Source organism: Corylus avellana, chromosome ca3 (assembly GCF_901000735.1).
Source record: "Corylus avellana chromosome ca3, CavTom2PMs-1.0".
NCBI lineage: Eukaryota > Viridiplantae > Streptophyta > Magnoliopsida > Fagales > Betulaceae > Corylus > Corylus avellana.
Genome location: NC_081543.1, coordinates 15,174,183 through 15,187,028, shown reverse-complemented (window position 1 = coordinate 15,187,028; position 12,846 = coordinate 15,174,183). Strand labels below are relative to the sequence as shown.

General features: G+C 34.1%; 1 protein-coding gene and 1 pseudogene across 1 annotated transcript; both read right to left on the bottom strand.

Annotated features, from left to right (window-relative positions):
• Positions 1-424: 424 nt before the first annotated feature.
• LOC132174165 (ankyrin repeat-containing protein BDA1-like) lies at positions 425-1,685 on the bottom strand. Its single transcript, XM_059585857.1, has 2 exons — positions 1,053-1,685; positions 425-823 (listed from the first exon to the last, which is right to left on the bottom strand). The coding sequence occupies exons 1-2, from the start codon at positions 1,683-1,685 to the stop codon at positions 425-427; spliced, it is 1,032 nt and encodes a 343-aa protein (XP_059441840.1).
• A 7,404-nt stretch (positions 1,686-9,089) lies between these two features.
• LOC132174164 (tyrosyl-DNA phosphodiesterase 1-like) overlaps positions 9,090-12,846 on the bottom strand; it is a 9,576-nt pseudogene continuing 5,819 nt past the window's right edge.

Genomic DNA, 12,846 nt, shown 5'->3' with positions numbered 1-12,846 from the left:
TGTTGATAAAAGTCGAAATTAAAGCATAGGAAATCATTTTTGTCCACGAACTCTTCTTTCACCAGCGGACTAACCAACCAACTGCTTACTTTCGTGTAGTCCAACATCACCGGCTCAACCTCTACAAGTTCTTCGTGGCTCTTGAAAAAAGTGCCACCATGGGTATCATGGGTATGACGCAAACTTCAGTACCATAGTGGCTACCCAATACGATGTTATTTCTTAAATGAAGATGGAGTTACGATTTGAATTGAAAGGAAATAGCATACAAAGAGGAGTGTCATGGGTATAACGCAAAGCAAAGTACAGTACCAACTAATGAGATTAGAACCCCACGGGAGGAGTAGAAGTAATAGTGCAATTGTTGCACCAAAGCTGAAAGTATTTAAATTATAAAGTCGTTGGAAATTGTGTTCATCCATGATTACCTTCCCTGCCTGGTGTGGGACTGTGCAATTACCGACTGGATTGTGTTGAGGATCGCAGTTATCTTGCCAAAGTCCTCCCGGGGGGTGAGTACCAATTGGAAGTTGATTGTTAAATAAAGCACAGCAACTACCAATAGAATACTGCGCAACTCATTTGGTATTCCCCTTTGTACAAGCGACACAAACATCCGCCAATAACAAACAAAGTTAGATCTGAGGTAAACTTCTTGAGTAATAGCTCTACGAAAAGGACAAAGACGTAAAACTACTCTAGCACGATCTAGCATACGCCTCATCTCACTGTTGATTGGCCTTTGCCCTTGCCAGATGGTACAACCCTCTAAATTCTTAGAGTCTATTGTAACTCCAACATTATTCAATAATCGCCGCACGACCTGTATGACGCAGTCATGCACAATTAGTAATCCCGTCACTTTAAAATGGACAATGTACAATAAGGTAATGTTACAAATTAAAGAAAAAAAAAATCATTTGAAGTCAATTTTTAGCATGTTCCTGAAATTGAATCCTTAATATATCATTCCTTCGAGCAACAACATGGACCCCTAAAAAACCGACTCAATATTTCTTAATATATAGAAAGTATGAGTGGAGAGAACTTGCCAGGGGTTGATTTTGAGATACTGCAACGTGCAACAAAGTGTTGCCTTCATCGTCCTTCGAATTCAGCAGGTTCCCTACCCCCGACAATAAGACATCTTTGTCTTGGTTGTTTTGTGAGGCCAACACATCATTAAACCTGGTCTTCCCATACCATTTCATAAGGAGGTTAAAAGCATCTACCTGGTTGATTTTCAGGGCAATATGAAAAGCAGTATCTCTTCGAATTGTTACATCTTTGATAGACTTGGGGCAAACATTTAAAAATTCAGCCAAAAGAACAAGGTTTCCTGTTTGAGCTACATAATGCAAAGGAGTCACACCCTCCTTTCCTTGGACACGAACAAGGTCTTCATCAACATCAAGTAGCTGACGCACCACTTCGGTTTTGTTATTTTGCAAAGCAAGGTGAACAGGGGTAAAGCCATCTTCATTACGCTTCCTAGAAAATGACGGCTTTAACCTCATGATCTCCGAGGCAAATCGAGTGTGCCCCGCAAATGCAGCTACGTGTAAAGGAGTCTCAACAAACGGTAACTCATCGATCCAATCCAAAACTTTTACGTCCCTCCGTATCAATGCGTACAGGGCATCAATGTTTCCTTGCTGAGCAGCATCCCTCAAACTCTGATCCATTCTAGGAGAGGTGAAAGTCTGTCGGATGGTTAAAATTAAGAAAATGGCTTTAAATGAGAAGATTAGATGTCCCTCTATTTATAGGATTGGATCAGCACATGTCACTGGAGCAACGAGTTTAACGTTGTTTGGGGACAATGAAGTGTAAAGGACTCTGCGTCTATTCCGCGAACCTGGGCTTTGTCAAGTAATTGTGTCGGTTGTACTTTGATATATATATATATATATATTTGACATCTTCGAATCTTATTGGCTTTTGTTTGGTTTGAAGTGTCTTTGTCAGCAATAACTAATTTGCAAATTTATTATTGTATAATCTATAAAGTCCGAATGAGATGGTCAAAAAAGAAAGAAATCTTTTTTTTCTTTCCAACTGAAGGAGACTTCAATTCGGATCCTCTAACAAAGTATATTTTTATGTATGAGGCAATGCTTAGATTATTTTATAATCTAAGACGGTTCTGGACACATGTATAACTACATGCATTTCAGCATTATTCTTTTTTTTTTTTTTCTTTTATATATTCTCTTCAATATAACATTCTTTGATTTATTTTTGACACTCATGCAGCCTAAAAGACACTAATTCAAGAAAAAAAAAACGATATTATTTTCGAAAATAATTTTTACAAATGGCATCTTTTTAAGAAATAAAATTCCCCCAAACCAAACCCATTAGAAGTTGATCGGTTAATCCTTACAGCGAATCCAGACGTACAAAAATGAAAAGAGAAAGGCCGGGGAACCCCCGGAGACTTGAACGGAGAGGCAGGAAATATTCCTATAATAAGCATTTGCATGCCTCCTATCAACAGACTGACAGTTTAAGGAAATGCCTTTAAATGATGAGAAGATTGGCGCCGTACAGCACTGTAATCGATGTACACACATGATCACTGAAGTCTGAAGCAACGTGTTTAACGTTGTTTGCGGACAATCAAGTGTAAAGGACGTTTGATGATGGATAGAGCTCTTTCGGTTTTATATGCGTGCATGGGATTGTCGATCTAGTGGGTCACCAGAAAGTAACGCTAGATGGAAGATGTTTTTTTTTTTTTTTTTTGTATTTTTTTTTTTAAATTGATGTAATTTTTAAAACTATTATAAAATTGTTAGAATATATGAAAACTATTATATATTTTTTGTATATTTCATATTTGATTGATATTAAAATATTTTCTATTTAATGATTGATTGTAATTAAATATTGTGATTGTAATTGAATCAAGGAAATTTGATTGCCATACTTGTATTTACTCACTATTTTATAAATAGAGAGTTTTGTATTTTATTATAGCATCATCATCATTATTTTAACACGGTATCAAAACTATTTCAACAAAGATCAAAATTCAATAATCATCTATCACAAATCTAATAATGATTTTAAAAGTCATATTAATTTTAAGAGGACATAAATAAGACATGAATCTTCTTTCGAACATTATTTAGGTCACTGAGTCACCTGCTACTCTACATAGCTTCCTCTTTTTCTGGACAAAGGACAAAGTTCAAAGTTCAAACAATCGAATATTAATAGCCATAAGTCATGTATAACACCATTTAGGTTTGGGCAAATTCATCGCCTACTGACTTTTGACCGCCTACCAACTGATAACCAATCGACTTCTACCGACACCGCTTAACCAATGGGCGATAGGGGAAACAATTTGTTTTTTTCCAACAATGCGGTTCGGTAGGCGAAATAAAATTCTTTAACCGAACCGACTTTAATGACTGCCTACCGACCAACTTTGCCGAAATTTTTCAATTTTTACACATATCGACATTATCGACTGACTTTTGTTGTCTGGAAATAAAGTAGGTGGAATAAGTCGGTGAAATTTTTAACTTTACCGACATTTTAACGAAACAAAATTTTTTTTACCGACATTGACATTACCGACCGACGTCCAATCCTAAACACCATCGTAACAAAAGAAAAAAAGGAACCCCTCCACATGCTGATGTACAAAAATGAGAAGAAAAAGGAAAAAAGGGAACCTATGGAGACTCGAGGGGAGAGACAGAATAATATATAGCTTTTTTTTCTTTTTCCTTTTCTTTTTTTTTTTTCTTTTTTTATCAGCAAAAAATTTGAAACCATAAAATAATATATAGCCATAACACCACCGTAACAATAGAAAAAGAATAAAGCGAACCATTGCTCACGTGGGAGAAATATGAAATAATATATATAGCTTCTTTTTGTTTTCTCTTTTTTCTGGGTAAAGTTCAAGTTTACTAACTTGGATCCGTGCATGCATAGATCTGCAAAATTGACCAAAATATCAAAATTAAATACACAGATAATTTCAAAATTTAAATGCTACACAAACAAACATATATACAGATATGAGATATGCCTATAGGAATCTAGACGAACAAAAATGAAAAGAAAAAGATGGAACCTCTGGAGAGACATGGTCACTTGAGAAGAGAGGCTGGAAGTATTCCTATAATAAGCATTTGCATCCAACCTAGCTATCAAATCAATAGACATACATGCAGTAAAAGGAAATGGCTTTAAATGATGAGAAGATTGGCGACGTACAACACTGTATTTATAGGAATTTTTTTTTTCATAGGATTTGGATGATCAGATCTACAGACATCACTGAACCAACGTGTTTAACATTGTTTTTTTCAAAAGAAAATTATGTTGTCAAAAACAATTTATATATATATAAAACAAAGAATGTTATATATATATATATATATATATATATATATATATATAACATTCTTTGTTTTATTTTTGACAACATAAGACACTACTTCAACTTCAAGAAATAAATTAAAAAAACGATATTATTTTCGAAAATAATTTTTACAAATGGAATCTAATTCTTCAGAAAAAAAAAAAAAAAAAAAAACTACCCCAAACCCAATAGAAGTTGATCGGTTAATCCATAGAGAGAATCCAGACGTACAAAAATGAAAAGAAAAAAGAAGAAGAGGGGAACCTCTATACAGGATCGCTTAATTATAGGAACCTAGAGTCGACATACAAAAATGGGGTAAATGAAAACAGCTGCACGCCGCGTGCAAAAAATTTTATTTTATTTTTTAAAAAATTTGCACGCCACGTGCTGCCAATCAGTGCTCACAAAAATGAAAAGAAAAAGGAAACCTCCGGAGAGACTGTATAATAGGTCGTTTGAGCGGAGAGGCAGGAAGTATTCCTATATATTAATATATGATAAGCATCTGCATCCCTCCGAATCAATATTCTGTAGGGGTGCAAAGGCGGGCGGTTAAAAACCGCCCGCTAACCGCTAACCGTTATAACCGTCAACCGCCTAACCGCCTAACCGTCTAACCGCATTAACCGCTATAACCGCCTAGCGGTTAGCGGTTATTGGGTCTACTAACCGTAACCGCTAACCGCTAACCGCCTTTTTATATAATATATTTTTATAATTATAATTATAAAAATATTTATACATATAACATAATCACTTATTATTAAATCACAATTTTTTTAAAAAATAATTAAATCACAATTTGAGTATTAATATATTATCACTATAATTGATATGATTATATCATATGAGATTGATCATTAAATCATTTGATTATATAATAACAAATTATACATATATAATATGACATAACTCATAAGTATACTAATTCATACTAATACAACAATTAAATATCTAGAAACTTATTTCCAATGTATGTTATAAACTTATAAGTCTATATATGTTATAAGTCTATATAAGTCTACATATGTATATGAATAATATAAATGTATAATATCAATACTTAATCATATGATTCAATGGCAATTCAAATACTTTATTCAAGACTTTAAGTGAATCATATTATTAATGTACAATGATGATATGATTCGTATAATATCAAATTAAGTAATTGACATTGGATTAAACAATGACCAATGTGTTACTTATAAACACAATTTAAGTATTAGTGTATTATCATTATAATTTTAGTAATTTATATATTATCACTATAATTGATATGATTATATCACATGATGACTTGATCATTAAATCATATGATTATATAATAATAAATAATACATATATAATATGACATAACTCATAAGTCATAAGTCTACAAGTTAATCATATGATTCATGTACAATGATAATCACAATTGATTCAATTAAATTAAACAATATATTATCTACAATTTAATTAAAACATTATTAGATACTTTAGGAATTTAGGATTTAAGAGTTTGAACATTACCATTTACCATTAGATATTAAGTTCAATTCAAAGAAAAAAAATTATAAGTAAATATGATAAGAATTTAAATAATTAACCGGTTATGATTTAATATTTAAGGAAATTTTTTTAAAGTACAAGTAAATGTAAATTTTGGGTCAAATATTTTTGATTTTTCAATATAGGCTCTTTTTATAGCAATTGGGCCCAAGAAGATATTAAAAATACAAGAAAAAAAAATGAGGGTAAAAAAAAGCCCAAAAAAAAAAGCCCAATTTTAAAAAAGCGATTAGCGGGCGGTTATCTATTTCGCTAACCGCTAACCGGCGGTTAACCGCTAACCGTTAACCGCTAGGCGGTTAGCGGTTGCGGTTTAGTAAAATCTACTAACCGCTAAGGCGGTTACGGTTAGCGGTTATTGCTACTAACCGCTAACCGTAACCGTCTTTGCACCCCTAATATTCTGACGGTTAAAGGAAATGCCTTTAAATGATGAGAAGATTTGCCGTACAGCACTTTATTTATAGGATTTGGATGAGATCTAGATCTACACACATCAGTGAAGAGGAGAATCAAGTGTAAATTAATTGAAATGATAGTTTTTATGCAGTTTTGTTGGGCTTTATATTCTCAAAACAATCTCTCAATTTCTTAATGAAGTATAAAAAATATATATAACATTTTACACCAAATAATTTTTATTCTTTTAACAAAATACAGAGACAAAAATATCCATGGACAAAACCACCAATTAAACCAATATTGGAGTCACCGTTTTGGTTGGTTTTGAAAACTTCGGTGTCGGGGGTTCGGTGGTGGGGTGGTGAGTGTTGGGTTAGAATGAATGTAAAAATCTATGAGATTAATTTGAATTAAAGATACAGTATTTCATCTCTATTGTATTTGGTGTTTTTACAAAATGTGTCAAATTTCTTGAAAGCTACAAACTAGGATTTTACACCACATCCTTATCGAAGGGACTCTCATTTTGTAAACTAAATTAAATATGTGGGATCTATGTGTCAGACCTATATATATATATATATATATATATATATATATAGATCTAATGATAATTTGTAAAATAGGAAAAATGAGAGAAGGACCACACCATATTGTATAGCATGTCTCATAAAGTAAGGATGCTTGCTAGATGAGATTCATATGTACATGCGCTTGGGTTTGTTTGGTCTGTATTAGATTATTGATTAAATAATTAAATTTACTTCTTCATATTAGCTTAAATTTTTGGGATAAGTGGTAGATTCAAGTCGCAGGAGCGTCATATGGAGAAGGGAATTGTTAAGGTATAACAGTGTCGCTCTACTCACGTAGACGATTCACATAAGAGAAACATGGAATAATATATAGCTTTTCTTCTTCTTCTTTTTCTAAGCAAAGTTCAAAGTTGAAATTGTGGAATAATATATAGCCATAACAATTCCGTTACAAAAGAAAAAAGAATAAAGGAAACCTTAGAGACTTGAAGGGAGAGACAGGAGGTATTCTTATCGCCGGAGGAGTTCATCATTCATAACGAATAGTGGTAGGTTTAGTTGACAAGTACTGTTACCCTTGATGTCTAGTTATCACACTTAATTCATACAGGCTGTCTCCAAGAGGTAGCTTAATCGAATGGGACCACGCCTAATGAAGCGGAGGTCACTAGTTCGAATCCTCCCCCCCCTTCTTGTGCGGACATGTCAAAAAAAAAAAAAATCATACAGGCTGTTGTGGCATATTTTCAATATTAAAAATATCGAAAATTATCACAATTGTGACCTTAAATTATATAATTAGATATACTACATCTACTAATCAGAGTGTTCCTTTGAATGGAGTCAATGTAATGGAGTTGAATTATACCATCACACCTAATTAGGGAGTAAACCTTCATAAATCATAGACTATTCTGCTCAAGGATGAATTGGAGTAAAAAAGCCAAAAAATTTAAACTCCAAATGATTTATATTAGGATTAGTAGAGGAAGGGCGGTACAAGTATTCTAGGTGCATGCCTTGAGAAATACAGTCTTAAAAGGCAGGACATAGCAACACATAACTTAACTTGATGGGCTTGGGTTGCCCGGTTGGTTTGGGTTCCAACAATTTTGTAGAGCGGACCAACACCCAACCAAGGCTTCAATGAAATTTTCTTCATCCAAAAGGAGATCAATTGTTTCCTAGATAGATGATTCTCCTTAATTACTCCTCACTACAAGAAATTAGGTCTTTAGGGGCGACTCAAAGTCGCCCCTAAAGATCCTACAGTGGACGCTGTTGCCAACAGCGTCGACTTTTCGACCCTAAAGGTGTCGACGCTAATAGTCCAACCCTAATGATCAAATGTCTGATTATCAGGGTCCACTTAAAAGTCGACCCTAATGATCACTTTTAGCGTCCACTTTATCGCCCCTAAAAGTCGCAATGTTTTGACCCTAAAGATGATGTAAACGGAAGCGAAAGTCGACCCTAATAGTCAAGCATTAGCGTCCACTTTTAGTTAACCATTAGGGTCCACTTTGTCGACCCTAATGGTCCTTTAAAAAAAAAATAATAATAACTATCAGCGTCCAAACCAAAGTGGACGCTGATAGTTAACCATTAGGGTCGACTTTTGTCGACCCTAATGGTCCTAAAAAATTCTCAAGCAAATTAACTATCAGCGTCCACTTAGAGTCGACCCTAATGATCACTTTTAGCGTCCACTTTATCGACTCTAAAAGGCGCAATGTTTTGACCCTAAAGATGATGGAAGTAGTCGACGCTGATAGTCAACCATTAGCGTCCACTTTTGTGGACGCTAATGGTCCAAAAAAATTGAAAAAAAAAATTGACTATCAGCGTCCAAATTAAAGTGGACGCTGATAGTTAACCATTAGGGTCCACAAAGTCGACCCTAATGGTCCTAAAAAATCAAAAAAAAAAAAAAAAAAATCTGCGATCGATCTCACTTGGAGTGCGATCGATCGCAACGCCAGTAAGTTTTCGATCTCAAAATGTAGAAAACCTACTGACGTTGCGATCGATCTCACTTGAAGTGCGATCGATCGCAACGTCAGTAAGTTTTCTACATTTTGAGATCGATCGCACTCCAGTGCGATCGATCGCAGTACCAGTAGGTTTTCAGGTAGGTTTTTTATATTTTGCGATCGATCACACTCCAAGTGCGATCGATCGCAAAACCAGGAAACAAATTCATATATTCGTGGAACTTAGATTTATCTTGGCTGCCTTAGAATCCATTTTGGGCTCTATTTTATAATCATTATATGGTGGTTTAAGAGATCCATTAAACCGAAAAATGATGTGCATGTTTGGCGGTAAGGATATCTTTTCCAACTTTCATCCTTGTTCAATTCGGTAGCTTACTTGAGAAAAGACAATAAAAAGAATATGGAGAGTTAATCATAGATTATGGTTATCTCATTCTGTTTAGGTAATACGTTTTTATTCCAATAACCTAAGCTAAGTGTTTTGGGTTAGGCAATTCTCCCACAGCTGCCCTGTATGCGTAAAAGAAATTGTAGCCGAATGAACTAACTTTCAGTTCATTCGGAAAAAAAATGACAAAACACTCTAAATGTCGGACAATGAATTCAATGCTCAGATGATCAAAGAACTCACAAGCCAGGATATAGTCATTACCTCCACGACATCCCCATTATTTGTACAAGAAAATCCAGAACTGTGCCTTTCAATAGAAGATGGTAAAAATAGCACTCCCAGCTGAAATAAGAACACACAGAAAATGGTAGAAATACAATGTCAATCCTTCAGTTGGAGCAATAAGGAAAAGACTCAATAATGTCAAAGGGGCAAATTATATAACCATTAATCCAAAGAAAAACAGTCTATGGATCTGAGGTTAGTTTTTAAACTATGTTCTTCAAACTTCATTATCTAACTTGCATTTTGTAACTTAATTCTCATCTTTCAGTTGGTGCAAATATTGATATACATACCTCATAAGAACGGATCATCAACTGAGAATTATTTTTCTGGAGGGCTCCCCAGGCAGCTTTGCTAAGATTTGATGAGGTCAGCAAGAACCAACTGTTGGGGAAGAGTAAAGTTCAAGGTCCATGCTTAAACTATGAAAATTTAATGACCCAACCAACAGGCATAATATGAACTCTTACGAGAATTTCTGATCATTATACCGTGCGAATGTCTTTATATGTGGCATTGCACAACTGGAATATTGAAAAGAATTACTGTTAAGTATAATTAATAAAAATAATTAAAGAAACAAAAAATAGAAAGTAGGAACACTAAATACTGTGAATTTCTGAGTCAGAAGGTACAACACATCTAAGATAACAAATACCAAAAAAAATTATTAGTTTCTCTGGTTACCATTTTTTCACTAAATGCCTAAATGGTTATGAAATAACAAGAAGCCAACAAGTTCGTTCAGCAACTGACTAAATTTGATATTAGACTTCCAATCGAAATATACAACCTTAATTAGCATTTAAGGTACAAACTCTCTCTAGTGATGAGATATACATACGAGCGACCAGTGTGGCTTGCCTTCCACTTTGCCCAGTACTTCTTCAAGAATTCTTTCTCCACATTCTTTAGTGGACTTGGAATGGCATTTCCAGCTGCATAACCCTGGGGAAGAAAGAAAGAACAAAAACAGAATTCACTCAGAATGTATAGAAATGGACAAATAGAAGAATCTAATATGGTATGCGTACTCTAAAATTTACATGAAAAAATTTGGAGTTAATCAATTTCTACATTGTAATTATTTTCTTGAGAAGAAATTGTCAACTTAAGTCAACTTGACACATCTTTCGTGAGTTCAAAATTACTTGATTAGTCCCAACTCATTGGAAAATGGGCATGATTAATAGGCTTTTTATGCATTTCAAAAATTCTTACTCGCCTTTGAAGTAAGAACTGTACAGTTGGCTTTAAGACATCTGGAAAATTTTAACAAATCATAGAACAAATTTATGTGTCAGCATCCAAGATGCTTCTATTATTTTTTTGGTAAGTCAAAGATGCTTCTATTATAATATTACAAAAACTTCAATGACCAGTTATTCTTAGAATTCATCTACAGTCAAGCCTTATGTTCATAAGGTGTTGAGTCTGTTGGCTATTGGCTTTACAATGGCTGTTCATAAGGTGTTTGAGTCTGTTGGCTATTGGCTTTACAATAAAATTCAAGAAACCAATCAGCACTTTCATTTCATAACATTATGGAAAGATCCATTACAAAACTTATGCACATAAAAAGTTAAGCAGAAAAGTATTAATGAAAAGACTAGGTCCAGAACAGCATAAAACAGAGAGAAACCAAATAAAAGAAAAGTTTATTAATTAGAAGAATCTGTTATTTGATTTCTTCACCTACTAACAGAAAACCCTAGCATCAAAATCCATCAACTGCCACATGATCATTATGCCCATCAAGAAGAATTTTAACTATACCTGATAAACAAGTGGGGATTTTTTGAACTCTTTATCAAAATTTCACTCCTGGAGAACAGTTCGTAGCTTCATATGTCCCCACTTTTTGATATTGGTACCCGTATGATATCCAGGGACAGAAGCAATCAATCTGACCTGAAAAATACGCAAGTAGTTTCATGTCCTCATGTAATGGCATGCTACACACAGACAGATACTGCTTTAACAGTATATCCTCCCAACAGAAATGAAATGTCATTTTAGAAAGAAAAAGTAAAAAAAGAAAATTAAGGGAATGGAAAATGTACCGCCGCCTCACTATAATCAAACTTCTTAAAGAAAGCTGGATTGATATTGAAGTTTCCAAGGGCCGGCAATTTAACAGAAAATTCAGGCCACTGTAAAAAGAAAAAAATACACAAGGTTAATATGCTTAATCTGGACAACAGCACTACAAAGAGAACATAAAATTTGAAGCAACAAAATCAATGTCAAGTTCCATCCATCCACAATCTCTTGCACAGGCAAGCTTACGTTCCAAATCTATGGGTTAGACAAGGGCTTTGTTGGGCAACAATTTTTTGAAAGAGAATAAACTAAAGATCAGAAACAAATAAAATGCCCCGAAGCAACAAAGCATGAAAGTTAAAGAAATAAAGAAGAAAAATCGAGACTTATCAAAAATTAGATTAAAAATGCAGATGATATAGGCATCAGTTTCTTTGCAGGGAACAAATTAAGAAAATAAGGAATAAAAAGAGATTCATGATATCACTTCTAGGAAAATATCATCTCAATCGACTGAAGAAATATTACATGTGCTCGAGAAAGCCAAATAATATCTTCAGGCCTCAATCTTCCACATAAGATGTTATATGTAATACCTTCAAGGCACTCAGATAATCAATCAAGTCATTTTCAAATGCACATCCTTTGCTTGGACTATTTTGATCTTTCCAGGGGAAATCTTGCATCCACAATCCTTGGCTTTTATTGTTCCAATCTACATATATTAGATTTGCAGTATGTATAATAATCCTCACTCCCCGAGGATAGACAAGAAGCATGGCCTTCGAATGGTGTGTCCCAAATGAAATAGGCAGGGGCGGTTTGTGCAAAATCCAGTTTGCAGGCTTATTTCTCTAGAAAATATCAGAGTTACTAAGTAAGCATCTGTTTCCCCCAATCTAAACCTTTATGTATAGCAGAGGTTAGCATTTAATTGGAAGAAAAAAAAAAAAAGGGCAAACCTTCATATGATCCAATGTTCCATCACCTTCCCCATGAACGACCAACACATGAGGGATTTTTGCAAGTGTTGGACATGCTACAACAGGAAAAAGAAAAAGAAAGCATTACTTATAAAGGAATGTATGCATTGGATTCAAGAAAAATGCAATCATCAAATAGCTGATGAGATTAGCCCATAACTGCATCTAGATACAAAATAATACACAAACAGCAAAAGAGAGTAAAAAATGCAGTGGAAGCGTAACAATAACAGGAACAAATTATGTAAGTGCAAATATTACTTGTAAT

Coding starts and splice junctions, on each gene's coding strand:
- LOC132174165 (XM_059585857.1), bottom strand. CDS start 1,685: ATGGATCAGAGTTTGAGGGATGCTGCTCAGCAAGGAAACATTGATGCC. Junction 824..1,052: donor TATCTCAAAATCAACCCCTG/GCAAGTTCTCTC, acceptor TGCGTCATACAG/GTCGTGCGGCGATTATTGAA.